This window comes from Mustela nivalis, assembly GCF_964662115.1.
Source record: "Mustela nivalis genome assembly, chromosome: 17".
Classification (NCBI taxonomy): Eukaryota; Metazoa; Chordata; class Mammalia; order Carnivora; family Mustelidae; genus Mustela; species Mustela nivalis.
Window position 1 is genome coordinate 55856707 of NC_139036.1, and position 23329 is coordinate 55880035.

A 23329-nucleotide genomic window follows, 5' to 3' on the forward strand; every position below is an offset into this window, starting at 1 on the left:
GCCTGAGAACGGGTTAATGTGGCAGGGCGGGTCCGGGGACAGATGGTAGAAGTCAAGAAGCCCAGCTCCGGTCTGGACGATTGGCAGTGAGAACGCAGGCCGTGGCATCGGCGGGCTCCAGTGTACGTGGTTTATGGCCAGGTCCCACTTTAGCGTAACCGCAGCTGCTATTAAGACCCTCAAATGCACCATCCGTGGTTCTGAACTCTGCGTAATGACTGAACTCTGCCTTATCATCAGAGGGGAGGAGAAGAACAGTGTGGAAACCAAAGGGGCTGAAATTTCAGCTGCTGCCAGGCAGCCGGGAGCTCCAGCGCGCTCCCAGAATAGCGCGGCTGGGTTCCCGGCAGCCTCCCGCTGCACCGCAGCTGGGCTTCCGGCAAGGGAGACAGAGTCAAGCCCCAAGTGGCGCAGGGGGGTGGGCAGAGTGGGAACAGCTGCGACCAGACACTGTTGAGCAGCCTGCCAGCAGGCCCTGCCCTGCTAGAGTGCCACCTCTGGTGAGTGCCGCCAGTCTCCTGTGGCGCCCGGGCTTTCTCCATCACCTCGGGGTCCTGGCTGAGTTCGAGAGTCGGGGTGCTCTCCAATCCAAGGAGATGGGTCAGGGCATCGAGGAGGACTGGGTCTTTTGAATGCTGTTGAGAGAATTGTGTTGGTGGCTGACGGGGCCGGTAAAAGGCAGGCTATGGACCGTGCAGAGGGGCCGTGAGTGACCATAGGGGCCAGCGGCCACCCAGAGAACAGGGTTGGAGAAGGAAGAAGGGGTTAGAGAGGGAGACAGGTGACCTTACCAGAGGCCAGGCAACTGTCTCCCGCAGCACTGGCGGGAGATGGCTTCGGAGGGCGAAGGGACTGTCGGGAGAAGGGAGGGTCTCAGGTCGACGCTGGGGGCTCTGTTGTCATCATCTTTCTCCCGTGCAGGCATGTCCAGATCCTTCCCTTACTTCCTCCCTCACAAATATTGATTGAGGCCCTACTATGGGCAAGGCACCAAGGGAGCCAAGATGGATCTTTCCTTCAAAGAGCTCACACCCAGGTTGGGGACACAAGACGACGTACACTAATGAGGCAGAAAAGGTAAGAGCTATAGGAGAGATGAGAAAAAGCACTTGGTGGGCACCCCACAGAGAAAGTGCAAGTCCGGCGGAGTTCAGACCAATGGGTTTTAATCCACGGCACACTGTTTGACCTTTAGGAACTTCAGTTTTTAAATCTATAAAATCAAGATCATATCTGCTTTATTGAGCTCCTAAGTTTATAAGGATCGAATATATATAAAAGACACTTGAAAATTGTACAGCACTACACAAAGACAAGCTATGGTGAGGACTGCATTGTCAGACCAGCTAGCATCTCTCTGAACTTCCTGGCCTGGACTTCTGGGAGCCAGAGGGAGCCAGGGATCTAAGTAGGGGGTTCATAACTGCAGCAAGGCCAAGGCTAGACCCTGAGTCTTCTGAGTCTTACCCTCCCCCTTCAAGAAGGCTGCCTTGCTCAGTTCCTAGCTGGTCCACTATTCTGCTGATATTTATTGCCTTTTTTTTTTTTTTTTTTTTTTTTTAGTGTGTATAAAGCACTATCCTAGGAACTGCGAGGAAGGATAGACGTGAAATCTGAGTCCAGTCCCCATCAAGCCTATCAGCAATTAGAGAATCAAGATATTTGTGGATAAGGTATAAGTAATGACACAGAGCATTGCTAGGCTAGCAAATCTACCTTAGAAGGGGAGCTCTAGGGGAGCAGAGGGAGGATGACTGTGGGATGGGGTCACCAGCGAAAACTCCTGGGAGGAGCACAGGACTTTCCAAGGGGACTGATCAGAGAGGCCCTGAGGGGGCTTCCCGGACTGAGAGTCGGGGGCAGTGTGAGCAAAGCCACAGGAAGGCAAGTCCAGTGGCCAGACTGGGAGCTGACCTCTCAGGCTGGAGTGGCCATTTCCTGTAGGGAAGAGGAGGGGGGTGAGGCTGGCGCCGGGGGTCGAGAGCTGGCTGGGGAGGTCTTGAATGCTGAGCGAGCAAGCTTATCTTTCCCTGCAAGGCGGTGGGAGCCCATGAGAATGCCCCCCTGATGGAAGGGGGTTTGCAGGGTGCCTGGAGTGCTGGGGGGGGGTGGCGGTGAGAGGAAGACTGTAAGTGAGGTGATCAGTTTGGGGCCATGCGGCCACTGGAGTAAAGTAAAGGGTACCCCATCCCTGAAATGCTCTTAGATGGGGGTGAGATCCTCCCTCCCCTGAAGGGTAAGGGGGAACTAGACACAGCGTCGTGTATACATTTCTTTCTCGTTTTTGGAAGGGGTGAGAAGGTGGAGGGGCCCGACTCCTTGGACCACCTGCTTTGACCCTGGTTCCTAGATCCACTGTGCCCTGATGGACACTCTCCAGACCTGGGCAGCTCAGAAAATCCAGTTCTCTCCTCCACAGGGAGTTGATTAGTGGCCACTGAGCCATGGACGGGGCGGGGGGGTTGTGCGGTGGGGAGAACAGATTTGTGCCCACTGTGGATGGGCTTGGCAGCAGGAGACATTCCAGCAGGCTCTGCCCAAGGCTCGTTTCCGGGTCCATTTCCAGAGGGATCACCCATGGGCAGCCAGTTGTGGTGAATTAGTGTTTAACTTGCCCGCTCCCAGACCCCTGGCTTCTTGCTTCTTAAGGTGACACCTAGGGACCCGAGTCCTTAAAAAACAAAAACCGGGGGGTACCTACTGGTCTCAGTGTCAGTCCTATAAACCCAAGAGAAAAAAGAGGCATAGCCAGACACTGTCGGCTGGGTAGTATTCAGTTAATATGGAGTCTGGGATCAAGGAAAAGTCAAATGCAAAATCTGTTTACCAGCCAGTGGTAGGGCCCTCAGCTGCCTGGCATAGGATTCCAGGTACCTACCTGTCAGGGAGCCAAGAGCCCTCACCCTCAGCTCCAGGAGGTACTGTTCTCCCTTCACTGCGGCCAGGCCCCAAGATCAAGGGCACTCAACCCCTGTGGGGGTGAGAGGGAAGCCCTCCCCCTCCTCAGAGAAGGCAATGGCTCCTGAGAGTGAAGCTACCAGCTGAAACTGCAATGCGGGACTCTTGCTACCCAGGCAAAAGGCAGTCCCTCTAGGGAGCAAAGCTGACCTCTAGCCTCCTGACCCCTGTGCCCCAACCAGGTGGCCAAGTTCCTCTACCGGGACTCTGAATGGAGGGCATTGTTGGTCCAGGGGCAGTGGACTTCTCCAAAAGGCACTGGGGGTAGTGGGCTTCCCAGGAAGGTCTCCGGGCCATGTGCGGGGCAGGTGTGGTGGGCAGTGGGGCAGGTGCCCAAGGCTTGCAAGGTTGCAAGGTTGCAAGGCCCATGGTGGGAGTGAAGGTAGTGGCAGACCACTGTCCAGGGGCTGCACCCCTCCGCTACTCTTACTGCCACCGGCCTAACCACAGAACAATGGAGCCACCACGTGATCGGCTCTGTGCCAGATGCCGGGGACCACAAGATGCGTGAGCCATGCCCTTATCTTGAGAACGGCACAGTCCGATTGTGGAGACAACGGTGGACAGGACTGATGAAGATACACTGAGATATGATAAGTAAACAAACCCATAAAAAGCTGTGGGTAAAGCAAGTCCAAGTTCTTTCTGGGGAAGGTGAGGAAAGCTTCACAGAGGGACACTGGGGCTGAGCTTTGAGGCAGGTCTGATTCTGTAAAAATTTTGGTCAGAAAAAGGGAAGGAGGTAGAAGGTAGAGGATGTTGGAGGAAAAAGGAACGGCAGAGGGGAAGGCCCAGAGCACGGTGTGATAAGGCTGTTCTGATAAAACAGAATTGAAAAAAGGTCAGAGAAGCAGCTTCTACAAGAGTAGACAGGACCAAGATTTGGAGGGGATGCACCAGGAATGGAGAGGCTGACCGCTGGGCACCTGTGAGGGGCAGACTTGTGTGAGGAACACTCCACACTCGGGTTCATCTGGATGTTTCGGTGAGCCGTAAAGCTGAGGTTATCAGCCCATTGTACAGGAGAGGATAGTAGGGCCCAGGGAGGTGCAGGGACCTGTCCAGGTCACAGCTGGCTGGTAGCAGCGCTGCTGCTGACCCCTGGGCCCTGTCAGTCCCTTGGCGTCCTGCAGCTCATTGAAGAAAGGCCTGGATGGATGGAAGGAGGAACCCAAGCACCATATATAAGGGGAGGGAGGGAGCCAGACACTCCCTGACAATCCATTAATCCAGGATCTCTCTGAACAGTGTGGGGGTTGGGGGGGGGCAGTATCCATAGAGGATGACTTCACAAAGTGATATTTTTTGGTGAAAATGGGAGTTCATAAAAGGCTTCTATGCCTATAGGTCATTAAACTGGGTGGATGGCATTTGGGGGCACAGACAACCTTATACCTGGAGTTCTGGAAAACACCACACCTCTCACAGAACTTCCCTTCTGGCCAACCTAGGCTGCCTGTGTCCAGCAGCACCCTTCACCCCCACGGGGACTCACGGGGGCTGGAGTGGGATGGGGCTCTCAGGATCTGGACCTCCAGTGCCACCATCCCACACCCAGCTGGGCCCTGCCCAAGGGACTAAACCAGAGGGCACCAGGGATCCCGGAGGCTGAAAGGGACAGGTCATCTGCCCCGTGGGCCTGGCTTTGTTTTGAAGGCAGATCCTGTTCCAGAGTGAGACGGGGTGAAAAGGGACCCAGCAAACCTTTCTCAGAAAGCTGCCCTACATTTCCAGGGGTGCCTACTGCGCAGGTTGGCATGCCTCTTCACCCACTCCCAGTGGGTGGCCAGGCCAGGCGCCTCATACCCCAACCTCACCCCTGCCTGGGCAGAGACTGACAGGGGAAAACTTGCCTCTTGGGAGGGTCCTCTGTACCTGAAGGAGTTCCAGAAGCCGGAGAAGATGGGTTGGATCCAGAATGCTTTCACCCCCAGACCATTTCCCCTACACCCACCCTCGGCCCCCAGAATTGGCTTTTCACATATGCTAATGAGCGACCCTCCCTGCAAACTGATTTCAATACTTGCCTTGTTAATGAAAACCAGGAGTCAGAGGCGGGAGGGACTTACTGGCTCGCTTAGGGCTTGCCTTCCCCGCGGGGGCACCTGCCTACACATCCACAAGGGAGGGTCGGGAAGACGTGGGGCAGGGGTGGACTTAGGGGAGGGGGACGTAGAGTAAGGCACAACTTTGCACCAGAAACGCGCTGTTCCTCTTAATATTTAAAAAGAACGGAAACAATTCAGTGATCACCGCACTTCCCAGACTTGCAAGCGACGGCAAGGCACAGGGAGGGAGCCGGGTTCTAGAAAACAGGGCCCCACCGCCGGCCCCGGCCGCTAAGCAAACAATCCCTCCTGGACTCCGAGAAGCCGGTGCGCGAGGGGAGGGGCAGGCCTGGGGTTTATCGCTCCGGCAGCTCCTGGTGATTCATTGAGTTTGACTCCTGCTTGTCGTAGATTGAGGCACACAAACAGCCCAGGAGGTACCCCTCCCCTTTCCCCGCGCCCTCCCCCCAACCTTGCCACCCCCCGAACCCGGGACCAGCCGCCTCCCCTCCCCGCCCCTCCCGAGGGCGCTCCGGGCTGTGCAAACACGCCCCGTCGCCCGCCCCGCCACCCGCTGGCTCCGACCGCGCGCTGCTGGCGATCCCCCAGGCAACTCGGCGTCACGAGAACCTGCACCCCGGAGACCCGGCGTCCTGCCCTCCCTCCCCGTCCCCTGGGCCCCGGCCAGACCCAACAACCTCTCCCTTCCCAGTGCGCCGCGGCCCCTCCGGGCCTCCGGAGCTTGCTAACTAGGCCCCGCTGGGCGCCCCCGGACCGCGCTGCCCACCTCCCGCAGAGCCCGCCAGCCCCAAGGGAAGGCGGCCGGAAAAAATCTCCTCTTGTTTACTGGGCCGGGGACGTCCCAAACTGGATTCGCTTCCCCAGTTTTGCGGCTCCCTTTCTGCTGATTCCTGGGGCTGGAGGGGAAAGGGTGGTAACCGGGGGATCCACCCCGGGGCAGAGGGTGGGGGTGGGGCGGAGGGTACTCGAACTCGTGGAAAAGTCCGCGGGCGGCTAGAGACCTGGACTCGGAGTTAGGGCCGATGCGTCCCTGAGCGCAGGGACCGCGGGGGCCGGGTTAAACACTGTACCTCGGGGAACATGACCGTGAAGGCTAATTAGGACAAGTCGGAACAGGGAACGGGGACGCGGGGAGGGGAGGGCTTGCTCAGAGTTGGACCGTGTCTGGGGCGGTCGCAGGAAATCCAGGCGCAGGGGAGTCAGGCCCGGGGTGACGTTTGTTCACGGTTCCGAGTGGATCCCCGCCCCGCCCCGCCCACGGCGGTAGGGACGCTCGCGGTGCGCCCTCCGCACCCCCATGCACGTTTGGTGACCCAGGTGCCAGGGAAAGGCCGCGCGTATTAGAGGCGGACAGTCGGTGGGTGGTGTGTCCACGTGTGCAAGCTCGGGGAGGGGGCACAGAAGACGTGACAAAGACGGACTTTGTGTCCGAGTGTGCGCCTCGCTCTAGCCCAGAGCAGCGAACTGTGCCCCGGCGAGTGTCCCTCACGGAAGGGCCAGGACGAAGGTGACGAAGGCTCGGTGAGACGCACCAAGGTGGCCGCCGCGCGTGTTCGTGTGTGCGCGCGCTGGGACATGCGGGGCGAGAGAGCCCGCCGGAGAGGTGTGCTGGGTTGCACCCCAAACCGCTTTCCTGAAAGTGAGCGCGCGTGAGTGCGCGTGAGTGCGCGCGCCCGCGTGCGGGGGCGTGGCAGTAAACAGCAACAACACTCAGGCCAGCTCCGCCAGTAACTCCGAGCTCCCTCCCCGGCCGGAAAGTACGCCTCGCCGGAGCCTGGAGGTGAGTCGGCGGGGGGGAGGGCCCGGCGGGCTTTGTTGCTGTGCAAACGGATTGCACATACCTGGAGCGCCGCGGCCGCGCGATAAGCGCCTGAATGGAGGTGATGTCACGGTGATGCAGGCGCCGGCCCACCCTCTCCCAGAGAAAGGAGCGGAGTGCGGGAAGAGGCCAGCGCCCGAAGGAGCGACTGAGTGTGGCCGGCCCGGCCCCGGTTCCCGGGAGAGGCAGGCCCTGCGCCCCGAGCCCCCGCCCGGGCCCCGCCACCCCAGGCCGGGGCTGCGTCTGGCTCCGCTCCCTCCGCCGAGCCCCTCTCACCCCACTCGCGCTCCGCTTGGGGCTGGAGGTGGCCCCGCGCGGCGTGCGGCGGGCGGCGCGTCCCAGGTAAGGGCTGCTGCCTCCCGCTCCGCCCTCCGCTCCGCTGCCCGGAAGAGCCCGGTCGGGCCGGCGGGCCGTGGGCGAGGGCAGAAGCCAGAGGGTGGAAGACCGGGGCGCGGGGGCCGCTGCGCCAACTCCGCTCGGTCGCAGAAACTTTCCAAACCGGCGCAGGCTGGGGACCAGGGGTGGGGGAAGCCCGGCGCTGTCCCGAACTCCACAGTCGCTGCCCCCTCCACTCCCGCGGCCGTTTGCGTGAGTCCACGGTCAGCCCTGACTGGTGGGGCGGCCTCCTCTCCGGTGCCCGGGGATGGGGAGGGCAGGTTTCTGTGGCCTAAGGGAATGCGGGAGACAGGATGGGTCCCTGCTCCCCAGGCGGGGGGAGCGCGGGTGCAGACCGCAGGAGTGAGTAGGGAAATTCTCAGAATCTTGTAGAAAGTTTGGAATCAGACCATTAAGGAGCCCCTATTTCTGGCAGCTTGGCTCCTAGATCCCTGCTCCCCTCTCCTCCCTGCTAGGGCTTTTCAGGGAGGCGGGAGGGGGCTTGCAGCCGCAGGGGTTGGGGGTAGGGCCCCTGCATCCTCAAGCCCGCAGTTTTACACCCCAGAAAAGCTGATCATTTCAAAGCTGCACGATCTTGGTCCTACAGCACAGGGATCAGAATGTGTCAAAATAGGGTTCTGGGCTCTTGGAGGTCCCCACCTTGTCTTCCTATGTGTGTGTGTGTGTGGGGGGGGCGCATTCCGGAGTGGCATTCCACAGCAGACCCTTGGATTGAAGACTTCCACCTTTCAGAATTCTCAGGAAATTTTGGCCCAAAGGTCCACTTAATGTGGAGGTCTAGGCTGAGGTTTTCAGAAGCCTCTCCCTCCCCAGCCTGGATACCTCAGTACCTCCTAGCAGGGCATCTCTGATCCCTTTTATCCGTGGGTTTTGTCTCCAGAGCCCCCTGGAACAGGAGTAAGGGGATAGAACTTCAGGGAGGGGAGGTGGGATGGGGGAGAAGGGACGGAGATGAGAGGACTGTTGCGGGTCCATCCATCTGTCCTGATAGGCTGCTGAGTGCTGGCAGATGAGGAAGGAGGATGCTCTGTGGTGTCCCTGGGTGAGCCTAGGTGCCTTTGAGAGGGGGCTGTTGGGGGTCACGGCACCCTTAAATGTAACCACAGGCTGCGTTTCTATGTCTTACTCTGTCCTTGAGCCTGGGAGATCCAGAACAGGGCGGTGCTGTGAAGCCCTTAGTACCTTCTTCGGGATGGTCTCCTGTGCCCTAGAGGTTCTCAGGTTCTGGCGTGAATGGCAGGGTTGAAGCGGGGGTTCTGGAAAGGTGAGTGGGTCTGAGTGCCTCTGATCAAGCCAGTCAGGGCCCCCTGGGCCTCTGAACCCACCCCCTGCTGAGGCCTCCCTGCTCCCCTTGGAGAGAGAAACTGGGAGGAGGGGGATTCAGGAACTGGATCGGGCTGACTCAGACCAGAGCTGGGGGCTGAGTGGCTGAGCTGCGGAGAGGCTGATTTCAGAGGTGATTAAAAATATTTGTATGACTGATTCCAAGGAGGTGAAGCAAAAGGGCCCCTTTGTCCAGGAAATAATCCGAGACTGGACTGTGCTGCCGCGGTGGAGAGGGAGAAATTCGTGGGGCAGGAGGAGGTCCCCTCCTTGGTCCCACTGAGAACCTTGAAGCAGAAGATGTGACTCCAGACTGAAGAAGGCTGGGGAAAAGCGGGCACTGAATCTGTTCTGCGAATGCTTTTTAAATGCCTACTCTGTTCAAGGTGCAGCTCTGGATGTTTGCAGGGAAGCTAAGATACACATGGCTTGTTCACTGCCCTCACACACCTTCCAGCCTGGTAGGGGAGGCCCTTGCGTAGAAGAGCCATCCAGGCCCAGAAGACAACCAGGAAGTGCAGGCTTTAGGGACCTGCAGGAGGGAGAGCCTCTTAGCAGAGCTGGGTCCATCTCTTTGCAGTGCTTTTCCCTTTTGCCCCTGCCATCATGTAAAAAGTGGCATGGGTTGACTGTTTGAATCTGCTTTCGTGGAGGTCAAAGGACCTCTTCTGAGCTTCCTTCTCTAAATCTGTTGGCCTCCACGGATCACTGCCCTAGGCTTGAGTAGGTGTATTCTTGTCTCCATACTGTCCCTTGCGTGTTCGGGGGAATAGAGAAATGGATTGTGTGGGGTGGGAAAAGTTTGTTTCATCTGGGGCTGGTAAGTTTCAGGGCTGCTAAGCAAGCAGGGTACCGGGTCAGGAGGAGGAGCCACAGGAGAAGTTTCCTCTTTCCTCTGCCCACATTGGTGGGACAGAGAGCTGTGAGGTTGCTGGATGCTGGGTAAAGGCGTGTACTTCTAAGAGCAAGATGGACGGAGAAGAGTAAGTGACCATAAGGGTTGCAGAGCTAAATGGGACCTAGTTTGTTGGTGGGTTTTTTTTTCCCCCTTCATCATGACGTGGCTGTTAACCAGATTTGAACTTGTAGTATGGGCTTTGGTATCCTTTTCCCCTCCTTCAGCCAGTCCTTAGATTTTATTTGGGAAATGATCTCTCAGATCCGGCCGTTATGGCTTTACCTTTGGCCTCTATCTTTAAACGGGTGAATGTGTCCTCAACAAATCGATTGCCTGTGCATTTGGCCAGATTGAGATCTTAAAGCACAACCCTGGTTATTCCACGTTTGTGCAAAACACAGCTTTCGGTGCTTCCCCATTGCCTTTAGAATGATGCCCCCAACTCCCTCCCTGTAGCATTTCTAGTCTGTGTCTCCCCTTACAAACTTGGTTCATGCTTGATACAATACTGAATAAAACGCTGTTGAATGGTCTTCTCCATTCTGTCTTTTCTGACCCTTTAGCTGGAAAAGCTTCCACCTGGGTGTTCTTAGAGCACCTTTCCCTCCCCCAGAGGCAAATTCTTTTGTGTGGTACTTAACCATTTTCTCACACACCTACCTTATCTCTCGTACTGGATTTTAAAAACCATCAAGTCATGGAGGAAAAACAAAACGGAAAAAAACACCAACAAACAAACCAACCATCCAGTCGGGGACTGTATTTGTTCATCTTCGTTTCCCAGAGCTCGGAGAACGACTGGCCTTTGTCCCCTGCAAATGCACAGTAGATATTTTCTGATTGGGAAGCGATGCCTGTTTCTAAACTGGCACCCAGAGCTGGGAGGGGGTAAAATACTGGAAAATAGCAGATACCTGGGGGCTAAGTCGGGGTGGCCTTTCTCAGGGCGTACTGCCACATCTCCAACTCTACCATAAAGTTCTGGCTGCTTTGCTGTGAGCCCCAAACACCCAAGATGGGGTTGAATGCTTAGGAACCCCTAGCACGGAATCTGCAAATCACCTCTCTCCTTGGAGTGGATCGGTGTTCCTCCTTATCCATCAATCATCGACCCTTCTTTCTTTCCAGCACTTGTAAACACAGTTTATGCTTTATTGATCTACGATTACACAGAGTCCCCTACAAAAGCTGATTTAAATCCCAATGCAGGGGAAACGTGCTTTTGCTTTAGAACTGAGCTCTGGGGCGCCTGGGTGGCTCAGTGGGTTAAGCCTCTGCCTTCGGCTCAGGTTGTGGTTCCAGGGTCCTGGGATCGAGCCCCGCATCGGGCTCTCTGTTCAGCGGGGAGCCTGCTTCCTCCTCCCTCTCTCTCTGCCTGCCTCTCTGCCTACTTGTGATCTCTATCTGTCAAAAAAATAAATAAATAAGATCTTTAAAAAAAAAAAAAAAAAAGAACTGAGCTCTGACCATGCAGTTATTTGGAAACACAGTAAAGATGTTAGCTTATTAAGAGTTAATGATAGGTAGCATGGGGGTGGGGAGGAGCCAGCCTAACTGAAAAATGAAGGACCCGAGTGCATCTGGGTGACTCAGTTAAGCGCCTGCCTTCATCTCAGGTCATGATCCCAGGGTCCCAGGATCAAGCCCCACATCCAGCCCTCTGCCCCATGGGGGGGGCTTGCTTCTCCCTCTCCCTCTGCCTGCTGCTCCCCCTACTTGTGCTCTCTCTGCCAAATAAATAGAAATCTTAAAGAAAAAGAAAAAAATGAACTAGCTGAGAAGGTCGAGATACCTACAGTGTTTTCAAGGGGTGCCTTGGGCCTGTGGGATATGTTAAAGGACTTTGAAAATTGATGATCTTTATTATGTAGATTCATTTAATTTTTGAGCTTTATTTTCTGTTATCTATAGCAGGTACTCTTCCACTTATCAGTGACAGAGAGACTGTTTCTGTTGACTGAGATGCAGGACTTTTGTTCACCTGTTAGAAATTAGGTAACTAGGAATGGTGAAAACTTAAGGGGGTAGACAGTATCATCATGGAAAGATGGAGGTGGGGAAGAGTCGGATCATGCCATTCCCTTGAGAGCCACTAGTGGTCACTATCGTCCTGGGAAGCTTGGTTGCCATCCTTTTTCTTTTTTTTTTTTTTAAGATTTTATCTATTTATTTGTCAGAGAGACGGAGAGAGCACAGGCAGGCAGAGTGGCAGGCAGAGGGAGAAGCAGGCTCCCCGCGGAACAAGGACCCTGATGTGGGACTTGATCCCAGGACGCTGGGATGACCATGACCATTGACCCAAGCCAAAGGCAGCCGCCTAACCGACTGAGCCACCCAGGTGTCCCGCTTGGTTGCTATCTTTCTGGGGAGTTCTGGGGACCGAAGAAGGGAGAGAGAAGAAGAGGGTTTTTTCACTATTTACTTGAAGAAGGGGTGATATAATGTGCATATCTGCATTTTGCAGTATTTTTGAACTTGGCTGTTTAGATCATCGGGATTCTCTGTTCTCCAAGTAAATTTAAAATCTTTCACTAATTAGATATTTAATTTCTCTTAACCTGCCACATTCTTTTTTTTTTAAGATTTTTATTTATTTATTTGACAGAGAGGGAACACAAGCAGGGGGAGTGGGAGAGGGAGAAGGAGGCTTCCCGTTGAGCGGGGGGACCCCGACGTGGGACTTGGTGCCAGGATCCTGGGATCGAGACCTGAGCTGAAGGCAGATGCTTAACAGCTGAGCCACCCAGGTGCCCAACCTGCCACATTTGTCACCTTCAATCCACAGAGGGCTAGCCCAGCTGGTGTTGAGGACAGGGGTTCCGTTTTGTTTTCGGCTCACTAGCCGCTCTAGAGCCGCTGTGGATGTTGGGACTAGTTGTCGGGACTGGTCCAATGAGTAGTACATAGAGTAACAGGGTACCTTCCTGGTGTGAATGAAAGATCTCTCTTTTTGCCTTCTAGCTACGATGCCTTCATGTCTTCCGTGACAATAAGTTCCTCTGGGCTTTGCATTGCCCTTCCCCATTCTTGGATTTAAAATGTTAATGCCTCATAGGAGGATTTTTGCATGAAGTCATTAACTCCCTAGCCGAGAAATTATTTTATCCTTGACTCCGACAACCAAGCTAGACAAAGAAGTCTGGGTTCCGAAGAGGAGAGCTGACGTGGGAAGTGGGCAAATGAAGGGCAGACAAGGGAGGTGGTAGGGAGGAATCCGAGAGAATTGTCTCTCTCCATTTTTTCTGGCTGCAGGCCATGCCTTTCAGGGGGCTCGGAAGTCCGTGGTAGTGTGAATGAGCGCATGCTGGGTGGGGCATGGCCATGAGCATCACTGAGATGGAGTCTCAGGGCAGAGAGAAAGTGCAAAATGGGTGATAGGCTTGGTTTTGACTTGCTCTCAGACCTTGTCACCCTCAGCTCAAACGCAGGAGTTCAGGGAGTATTGGGATCCTGGTTAGGATAGGAGAGGGGGGGAACCTGACAGTTCCGGGACAGGTTCTGCCTTTTCTATGACTAGGAACAGAGATGACAATTGGCCTTCCATCTCATTTGCCTCTCTGGTCAGTGGATACGCTTCCCAGGAGTGCTGTGTCAAGAAGGATTCTGAAGCCTGGGGGGACAGCCTTGTGATCTGCTCCCGCTGTGCGCCCTGGTTCAGGATCGGGGGAAGCAAGTGACTCGTGTGTCCGAGTCTGGCCTTGGAGGACTGACTTTGCCTTTTCCCTCTCTTGTCTCTAGGGACCCAACCGGCGCCTGGCCTGGGCGCCAGGATGGCCGTCCCCAAAACCTTGCTGACGTGCCTAGGGCTGCCTCTCTTCCTGTCCGCCGGCACCCAGGCCCAGAACCACGTGCCGCCCGGCTGCAGCCCAGACCTCAACCCCCTCTACTACAACCTGTGTGACCGTTCCGGGGCTTGGGGCATCATCTTGGAGGCGGTGGCCGGGGCGGGAGTCGTCACCACTTTTGTCCTCACCATCATCCTCGTGGCCAGCCTCCCCTTCGTGCAGGACACCAAGAAGCGGAGCCTCCTGGGGACCCAGGTGTTCTTCCTGCTGGGGACCCTGGGCCTCTTTTGCCTCGTCTTCGCCTGCGTGGTGAAGCCCGACTTCTCCACCTGTGCCTCGCGGCGGTTCCTCTTCGGAGTCCTGTTCGCCATCTGCTTCTCCTGCCTGGTGGCACATGTCTTCGCCCTCAACTTTCTGGCCCGGAAGAACCACGGGCCGCGGGGCTGGGTGATCTTCGCGGTGGCCCTGCTGCTGACGCTCGTGGAGGTGATCATCAACACCGAGTGGCTGATCATTACGCTGGTGCGGGGGGGCGGCGGCGAGGGCGGCCCTCAGGGCAACGGCAGTGCGGCCTGGGCCGCGGCCTCCCCCTGCGCCGTTGCCAACATGGACTTCGTCATGGCGCTCATCTATGTCATGCTGCTCCTGCTCTGTGCCTTCACCGGGGCCTGGCCGGCCCTGTGCGGCCGCTTTCGGCGCTGGCGGAAGCACGGCGTCTTCGTGCTGCTCACCACGGCCACGTCCATGGCCATATGGGTGGTGTGGATCGTCATGTACACCTACGGCAACCGGCAGCGTAACAGCCCCACCTGGGATGACCCCACGCTGGCCATCGCCCTCGCCGCCAACGCCTGGGCCTTTGTCCTCTTCTATGTCATCCCGGAGGTCTCCCAGGTGACCAAGGCCAGCCCGGAGCAGAGCTACCAGGGGGACATGTACCCTACCCGCGGCGTGGGCTACGAGACCATCCTGAAAGAGCAGAAGGGCCAGAGCATGTTTGTGGAGAACAAGGCGTTCTCCATGGACGAGCCAGCCTCAGGTAGGCAGAGGGAGACCGTCCCTGGGTCCCCCATCGATCGTTCCACATCCTGGACGGCGGGACGGTCGGGGCTGGTCTCCTCAGCAGGATGGAAGGTTCTCGAATTATTGCTAGTTTTCTGCCTTAAAGTCCCTAAAAACCATTTTTTAAGGTGTTTTTTTTTTTTTTCCATCTCCTGTGGTTCATGAATATATTATCACTGGAAAATTTCAAACACTACAGATGACCCCCCCCCCCAGGCTCTCTCCCCGGTTTTATCCTGTTCTTTCCTGTCCTGTCCTTGGCCACCTCTGACTGATACTTTACCAACACGGGCCTCTGTTTCCTCATCTGTAAAATGGGGATGATAATGGTTCCTGTTAAATCAGGCTCTTGCAAAGACTGAGTTAATGCTTGTGCCTGGCACTTGGAAATTATTCTAGATGTATTAGCTATTAGCGGTCTGTATTCCTCTTTCACCATGATCACAACCACCCTTCCTGGACTTGTTTTTCCATTGTGTACATATTCATAGTCTTAGCTTCCTTTAAAGGTCTTCTCTGTGAAGATTTTGTTCTTTTTTTTTTTTTTTAAGATTTATTTGTGTATTTTAGAGAGAGTGCGCCAGAGCACGTGCGCAAGCTACGGGATGGACAGAGGGAGATGGGGGGGAGAAAGAGAGAAGCAGACGCCCTGCTAAGCGCAGAGCCCCACACAGGCCTCGATCTCACGACCCTGAGATCATGACCTGAGCCAAAAGCAAGAGTTCGTTGGACGCTTAACCAACTGAGCCAGCCAGGTGCCCCAATTTTTTTCTTTTTAACAGAAGCACTGGGCCACATCCTGGTCTCAGCAGCACCCACTCTCCCCTGGCTTGTCCCCAAGCTCCTGTCCTGGCTCGTTGTGAATGGGATGGGGCTTTCCTGTTGGAGCCCAGCACTAAGGGCACCAGCCAGATGTACAGCCTCAGAGGGGTCAGGCCGAGGGCGTCCTGGAATTGGAAGAGGCAGGAATGGGTGAAGCTTCTGCAGCCTGTGCCAAGCCCCTGCCTTGGGAGCAGCTTGAGAAGCAGGCGGGCAGGGGTGGGGGGAAGGGGGAGGGGGGATCATTCTCTGGGACACTTGGCTGCCAGTTGAGCTCCTGGCTTCCAAAGGGAAGAGTATTTCTCTGACATTTTGTTAACTGTAAGGACCACTAGCATTTATTGAGCACCTACTATGTGCCATGTGCTGTACCTTTCCTGATGTGTCCTGTGGCGTGCTATCCTTATCCAGCTGCCCACAGTACTCTTTGTCCGACATGACTGGGAACTGGAGGACAGAAAGACGAGGACAGCCCCCTGACCCCAACCCCAGACTGGTCTGATCGGAATGTTTTGGAGGCTTAAGACTTCAATTGCTTGGCTGTCCATCGCCAGCTCTGGAGTCTCTGCCTGGGGGCTGAGTCAGAGACAGGGAAAGTTCCAGAAGCAGAACTCCTTGCCTCTTCTCTACAAACTGAGATCCCCATTATTTCTGTTTTTGGGGAAGGAGTGACCTTTGTCCTGTCCGGCACTTGATCTGTGATCTGCCCACTGGGGTAGCCCTGGGTCTGCATACAGGGCGGAACCAATTGAGTGGGGGTGGGGCTTGGGCACCCATATCTGCTCTCATCCTGGGTCTGGCCAGGAGGCCTTCATAGTACTCAGCCTTTGTCCTCTCAAGGCAAACATTTCTGGGGCTATGAGGGGTTTTTTTTCCTCCTTTTTTTTTTTTTTTTCTAAATGGAAAAATCAATCAAGTGGGCCTGGCACTTAGGAAGCTGGCCCTGTACAGTTGTGGTCCCTTGGAGCTGTGGGCCAGCAGCCTGCAGGAGACAGACATCCATCCTCCTGTCCTGCTCTCGGGCCCCAGGGGTTGGTCATCAGCTTTTCTCGGACACCCTGGGAACCCCAGCAGGGTAGAACAGATCAGGACACCAACATACCCGAAGGCATGGCGAGGTATTCTTGGAGCTGAAAATAGTTCTGGAAACTTGCCAGGGTGCCACAGGACAGGATGCGTGTACATTCGTTCCTCCTGGTGGGGCTCTGGGTTGCGGGGTCCTGGCGGATCAGCAGCCAGCTGTGCCCTGGGATGACATGAGGAGTCCCAGCTCGTGGGGTGTCCACTCCGTGTACCCTAGCCTCTGGCAGCTAGCCTGCGTTGGTGGAGGCCAAAGCTGGAGCCTGGCCACCTTGGAAGGCAGCCGAAGACCCATGTGCCCCTCTTGGCCTCTGGCCCCGGAGGGCGGATGGGGATATGAAGGTTGCTGACAGGAGCATTTTTCTTTGCTGAAAGCCGGGGGTGGGGGGGTTCCTCCCAGTGCAGGAAAGCCCAAGCGGAAGGCAGGCAGTGGCAGCTCTTCTTGACCCCTGACAAAGGCATGCTGGTCTCTGGAGGGGACCCCCCACCTGCAGCTACCCCTCCCACCAGGTGGGCCACCCCTGGCCAGGCTTCCCCCTTGGGTCAGATGTTATCCCAGGGAAGGTGAGCCACTCTTCCCTCTCCATGCCCCCTGGGGAGCCCTGCCTGAGAGTCCACTCTCCAAACCGTTCCTGTGTCTCTTTGCAGCTAAGAGACCGGTGTCACCATACAGTGGGTACAACGGGCAGCTGCTGACCAGCGTGTACCAGCCCACAGAGATGGCCCTGATGCACAAAGGCCCGGTGAGTGTGGCCCCAGCGGCTCCCAGCCTGAGCCGGCCAGTAGCGAGGGTGCAGAGGCCATGTGGCCAGTTGCCGGCTGGGGCGGGAGGTGATGGGGACAAGGCAGGCTTCTCCTTCTAGTGCGTTGGCTTCAGGGAGCAGAGCCCCTTGGCTCCTAGTGCCCTTTTCCTGGAGTTGATGTAGACACTGCCTTCAGTGGCACTGCAGGGGGACCTGCCCTATGTCCCTGGGCATCACACAAGGACCTTGGCCCGGCCCCAGGCTGCAGAGAAAGCAGAAGAGTCCTCCTTGAGCTGGTGGGAGTTGCCTGCGTTACCCTAAGGAGCTTAGGGAGGGACAAAGGAAGGTCTCAGCCAGGTAGGGAGGGGGCGTTCCTTAGTGCCCCCAAAGGCACAGAGGACCAGAAAACAGGTCTGGGTAAGTACTTCTCAGCCACAGCTGTCCTAAGAGGGCCTTGGCTCCCCTCCCCCCACAAGCAGGCGGCGGCAGCCCTCGACCTCATACCTCCCCTGGGTTCTGGAAACCAGATGCTCCATTAGCCAGTGGGGGGTGGGAACAGGAAGACAGCGGCTTAGAGTCTCACTCACTCCATATATGTTCCTCCCCCTGGGCTGGCAGTCACTGTGGGGAGAGGTCAGTGACCTGCCTTGGCAAGACGCTGGGAACAGGAAGCCAGGGAGATCAGCCGGTGGTGTTCTCACCCCCCTCCGTGCCGTGAGCCCCAGGGCAGTGCAGCGTGCAAAGAATCTCTGAAACTCCAGCTCCAGCCCCTTCCCTTTCTCGGAGCTGAGGCAAGGAGTCTCTGAAGGACCGAAGCAGGGTCTGCTGGTCCCAGCCACTCGGGCTGTGAACCACTCCCCCCGACCCCCAGCTCCCCAGGATCCTTCCTGCAGCAGCTGTCCCAGCTTGGCCACCCGGTTAGTCGCCCTGGCACACTGAGTCCTGCTTCCCCGGTGGTTGGGGATCGGGGCGAACAGGGATGTTTTATCTGACATGGTGATTCTCACAACGTGGTCCCCAGCGCCCCCCACCCCAGCATTACCATCACCTGGGAACTTGCTGAAAAGGCAGATTGCGCAGAGTGAGGGGTGCGATGCTGATGGTTCGCATCTCTTCCTGGCGTCATGGTGACAGCCTGGAGTCTGCCCGGATGGGAGTTACCACCCAGAGAGATGAGCGAAGACTACAGATGGGGGCTCCCCTCCCCCACTTAAACACTGAGCTGGCCCCCACTGGGTGGAGCCTGATTGGGTGTGACAGCGGGGGGGGGGGGCAACCAGGTGCCCAGGTGATTCTGAGGCTCACCCACCTAGATGTTCTGGGAGCTTCCAGGGGCCCGTCAGCCGGGGATTGTAAACCAGTGGGAGGGCCTCCCGGGTCTGATTCCACCAAAGGCAGCTCGGGGCTCTGGAGTAGCAGGGGTTAGGGATAAGGCAGGTGGGCTAGGAGTTTACCTTCCTTCCAGGGCAGGCGTTGGGACGGGTGCCTCTGGACCCCCCCTCCCCCTGACAGCCGTCTCTCGCCCACCCAGGAGCCAGACCCCTGCAGCTCTAGCCGGCTTCCAGGCAGAGAATTTGGGCCTTAAGTCTCTACATTGGACTAGCCTGGTCAGGTTTCAAAATCAGAAACAGGGGCATGCCCATGACCTGCCGGCTGTCCTCGGCCAGGCAGACCGGCCACCCTGATGCCACTGGGTGTCACCTCCTGCCACTTGAGGGCTCAGGGAAGAGTTCGGGGAGAAGGGAGCCTGGGAGCAGTGTCCACTCAGTGCGGTTCACTCTGCACTGGGCCCCAGGACTTGCCCCAGGAACTGGAAGCAAGAGGCAGGAGGCTTGAGAAGAGGTTGGATCCTTCTGAAAACAGCGACGCCCCGGGGGCCATCAGCGGTGACCGGAGGCCTCTTCCCATGCCTCGTGGCCAGGCACTCTGCGGGGTGAGGGCAGGGGTTCCAGGTCAGAGGCCAGTCCCTCTGTTTGCAGCGGTGGAGTCCCCCATCCCATGCCGCCGCTGGGGCCCTGCTGGGGGGCAGTGGCGGGGTGAGGGGGGGCGCAGGGAGGGAGGTGAGCTGGCCGGCACAGGCCTGCAGGAAGCAGAGTGTTTGCGCGTCCGCCCTGGCGGAAGCGGGCTGTGAGACCGCCTGTCCTTCCTTTCAGTCCGAAGGAGCTTACGACGTCATCCTCCCACGAGCCACCGCCAACAGCCAGGTGACGGGCAGTGCCAACTCCACCCTGAGGGCCGAGGACATGTACGCCGCCCAGAGCCACCAGGCAGCCACCCCGCTGAGAGACGGCAAGAACTCCCAGGTCTTTAGAAACCCCTATGTGTGGGACTGAGTCGGCGGCCAGGGGGAGGCAGGCAGATCTGGGGAGGGCCCCTGGGACGGGGTCCTGGGAGAGGAGCCCAGAGCTCTCCTGCGGCCCCTGCCCCCTCAGTGGCTCAGAGCTGGGAAGGCCATCCCTGTCCGCCAGTGTCTGGGTGGGTGTCCCCGGCCCCCCCTCTCCCCAACTCCTCAGTGTCTGTGGGGCTGAGGACCCAGCCCTGGCTTCGTGCTCCAGCCAGACAGTGTTCTTGGGGTGGTGGCCGGTCAGTGCCAACATTTTCTGGAGTCTTCGGAGAGATTCCTGCAACCTCGAGAGATTTCTCAGGCGCGTCTGTCCTGGGTCTTGCTCCTCTGTGAGGAGCAAGGGTGCCTAATAAACACGTTTTTGCTTTACGAGCCCTTCCTCTGGGAATGTCGTTGTTGACCCCGGGCTCTCTGCCCCTGAGGAGCCACCGCCTCCCTCTGAATCCAGCTCACGTGAAGGCCGCTGCTGCTGTTTCCTTCCGGGCAGTTCAGGAGCTGACACCTGCCCGCAGGGAAGGAGTTTTCAGCTGAGCCTGTGTGTTGTGTCGTGTGGCATCGCGTGCATCAGAATGGACTCCGGGCCCAGCGCCTGTCCAGGATCTAGTCCAGCATCTGGGCTTAGCTGAGATCAGGCAGCTTTCCTCGGGGACCCCCCCCTCCCCCAGCCCTGCACGGGGCCAGAGGGGGAGGGCGGACCCACCACCACCACCGGGCAGCTCTGCGGGGGGGTGTATGTAAGGGAAGGCGCACCAGCTTCAGACCCTCTTGGGCGGGGATGGCCATTCATGTGCTCCAGGGGATGCGGTGGAGAGCAGCAGGCCTGTGCCTTTAGATTGTGCTGTGCTGAGCACGGTGGGAGCGGATGGCTCAGAAAGCCCCGGCGCCTGTTTACAAAGTGGGTTTCCAAAGGTGGAAAGGGTCGGCCGGTTCCGGTTGGTTTCATTCCTGGGCAGTTATTAACATGTCCTCTGGCCGAGTCCTTTATGATAAACAAGGCCTTTCCACATCAGCTCATTTTAAACCACCTGGCTGCCAAGAAGGGTGGACAGGACAGCCCTCTGTCCTCTCTACAGAGTCAGAATCCCAGAATTGTGCCATTTTAGGGTTGGACGTGGCCTTATAGGCAAGGCAGGGGTGTCCCTCTCCTGGCCCCTGTCACAGGTAACCAAACAGACCCACTGAGGCCACACAGCCTCTAGAGGTGGCCAACACTGGCCAGGTTTTCTGGAGCTCTGTCTTCCAAGGCCCACCCTGGGACCAAGCCAGTGGCCTGGGCTTGGATCAGCAGCCGCGCTCTGACCCTTGGACACCGGCTCCAGGCTTTGCGAAAGGGGCTGCCAAGCCCGCCCCTCCTGAGCTTGGGAATGTTTCTCCCCAACGAGTCAGAAGCTATTTTCTGACACCGGTCGTAGGGGAAAAAAAAAAAAAAAAAAAATGTCTCTGTTGGAAGGGAGAGAAAGGTTGCCGGAAGAAAAACAAATTTCTCCCAGAGTTTCCCTTCTATGTCAGATCGCACCGGCCCCGCTGGGACTCAGACACTGTTTTTAGTAGAAGCCGGAGCTTGGGCCCCCCCAGTCGGTAGGGTCCCCTTTGACTCTTGTTCTTTCTGGTTACTTTAGGCTCAGTCCCCGCAAAATAAAACGAGATGGTAGAAGCCCTCTTCCCTGAACCACACGTCGTCCTGATGTCCTCGTACCTCTGTCCGGGTTGGGCAGGGCCCAGCACCTTTCCCTTGTCACTGGAACTGGGAGGGACCAGAGGCCACCAACAGGAAGCAGAGGACTGAGTGGGGGCCTGTGAAGCCCCGAGGTGTGTGGCTGGGGCCCCAGGGCCAGTCCCTTTGCTGCCCAGCCCGCCTCTCCTGACCGCCCCCCCGCCACATGACTAAGGCCACAAGGATCTACAGAACTGCCCAGCCCGGCTCCGGCCCCTCTCGACGCCCTTCCCCCAGTCACAGCCCGTGTGTCCCCACGCTGTGGTTCTCCAGATGGCCATCCTCAGATGCCCTGTCTTCACACCACGGGCCTTCCTGGCTGTCTTGGTGTCCAGCGTCAGCTTGCCCCGCCTGCGCCTGGGTGTTTGGAGCCAAGCCCTGGCGGAAGTGGGCTTTCTCTCATCAGGGCTTCCTGCCACCACCTGGACCGAGGAAGGCCCCAGAGCAGGGCCGGAGCTCAGCCCGAGGCCTGGGCAGGGACCGCTCCTCTTCGTGGCCTGTGGGTGGTGGATCCGAGCCCCTTTGGTGCTGCTTCTCTTAGGCGCCCTCCTGCGCCATGGCCCCGTGCCTTCCCCACCTGCAGTGAGCTGGGGCCCACCGAGACGTGGGGGTGGGGGGCGGTGCTGGGCTGCATCCTCAGGGGCCAGCTGGGAGTCTGGATCATACGGGCCGGGGTCTCAGCTGCTCACAGAACTGGGACTCGTGCCATGTCTTGCTGGGCAGATGCACAGGTTTCCGCCTCCCCTTGGGCACCCCAAACGTGCTGGCACTCTTCCTCTCCCACGACATGCTCCAGAGGGTCCTGACGGCCACCCAGGGAAGTGGGGGGCATCTTTCAGGACCTGGTGATGGTGGCAGCAGGACAGAGATGTGCGAAGCTCCAGACTCACGGGAACGAGGTCTCTGTAGCATCGTCTCCTGAGTTTGTCCTGCGCTCGGGTACCAGGCAGAGCTGGCTGGTCCAAGGGGGCCTCCCCAGGCATGAGCATGTCTGTGCTCAGTGCAGGGACTTCGCGGGGTGCCCAGGGTGGGGGGAGAGAACAAGAGCAGGGCCCAGCCTCGCTCTGGTCAGCCCGCAGCTCTCCAGTGCCACCCTCGGGCCCCCAGCAGCCTTTGTTACTGGAATATTTTTCCAGAGTAAAAATTGGGCTAACAGGCCCTGCAGAGAGAGTAGGGCTGAACAGCTGCCTGTGACAGCTCCCCCCGCCCCCCAACCCACGCCCCCTCTGTCACTACCATTGACCGATCGTGCTCTGGGTTGCTCAGCTCCTGGAACAGAGTATTACTTCCTTCTATTGGAGAGGAAGAGGGAGTTCTTGGGCACTTCAGACTTTTCTTGATCTAGGGTAGTGGCCTCAAGATCTCTTCCAGTGAATAAAGGCACTGTCTTGCTTTTTGAAGTGACAGTCTCACGGGAGTCTGGGCCCCACCAGACGGCCTCTAAGAGCAGCCTGCAGTGAATGTGGGTTTGTTCATTGTCCAAGTACACCGGGGATCTGGGTCCCGAGTACACCAGGGATCTGGGTGTTGGCTTGGGGAGGATGGGCTCCTGAAAGCTGCAGGCCACCCTGGCTCCGGGGACACCCAGTGGCCCTGCTCCCTCCAGACCTTGGCCAAGTGGAGAAGACAGGTGTGTTTTTAGGAGAGAGCTGCCTTTCCCCAGGTGGTCCAGCCGTATCACAGATGAGCCTGGGATGGAAGAAAACGAAAAGAGGTTGGAACAGCACCTTAGTAAATTTCACAGCCAAGCCGTTCAGCTCAAAGTAGAGTAATTTGGATGGTAACTGCTCAGAATTAAAGGATGTTATCCTCTTGTTTCTGAGGAATTCCTATCACAGAATCCCCATGTGTTCACAGAGAATGTTTCTGGGATTTGATACATATTTTTAACCTAGTCTCTCCCTTCTAGACCAACAAAGACAGATTCCAACTTTTTCTGGGTTGGGGATTTATTCTAAGGGAGGAAACCAAGCCTCCAAAAATAGGCAAGATTTGTGCCTGTACCCCTCCCCCTGTACCCCTCCCCCAAGGTCTGGGAATGGAGGATGGGTTAAGAGAGGGGGACAGCCCCTTTTATAGTTCTGCCGCTGCCTGGTGTGCTGAGTGCCATACTGGGCCCGTGGGAAGGCAGATGGGGCCAGGGGGACGATCACTACCTCCCCCGAGGACCTGCCAAGGGCCACACCCAGTATTCCCCTTTACACTGGTGTTCACACCTCCCATAAGAGCTAGAAATGAGAGCAGCAAGGTGAAGTGACTTGCCTGGGGCCATGCCCTCCAACCCTTTCTCCAGCACCACAGGGTTTGCAGAGATCAGGC

At 57.3% G+C, this 23329-nt stretch overlaps 1 protein-coding gene and 1 long non-coding RNA gene across 5 annotated transcripts; both read left to right on the top strand.

Annotated features, from left to right (window-relative positions):
- On the top strand, positions 1-3697 carry LOC309850752. 2 transcript variants are annotated; one of them, XR_014304428.1, is made up of 4 exons: positions 1-500; positions 922-1077; positions 1564-1673; positions 2292-3697. It is a non-coding gene; the product is annotated as an uncharacterized lncRNA (long non-coding RNA). The 2 variants fall into 2 exon arrangements; XR_014304427.1 differs by having other exon boundaries at positions 1564-3697.
- Positions 3698-5396: 1699 nt separating this feature from the next.
- On the top strand, positions 5397-22842 carry GPRC5C (G protein-coupled receptor class C group 5 member C). 3 transcript variants are annotated; one of them, XM_082705045.1, is made up of 5 exons: positions 5397-6807; positions 13202-14287; positions 16858-16952; positions 19106-19255; positions 20916-22842. In XM_082705045.1, the coding sequence occupies exons 2-5, from the start codon at positions 13234-13236 to the stop codon at positions 20946-20948; spliced, it is 1332 nt and encodes a 443-aa protein (XP_082561171.1). In that variant the 5' UTR covers positions 5397-6807; positions 13202-13233; the 3' UTR covers positions 20949-22842. The 3 variants fall into 3 exon arrangements, with proteins under 3 accessions (XP_082561171.1, XP_082561172.1, XP_082561173.1); XM_082705046.1 differs by lacking the exon at positions 5397-6807 and adding an exon at positions 6855-7188; XM_082705047.1 differs by lacking the exon at positions 5397-6807 and adding an exon at positions 7225-7434.
- The last annotated feature ends 487 nt before the right edge of the window (positions 22843-23329 follow it).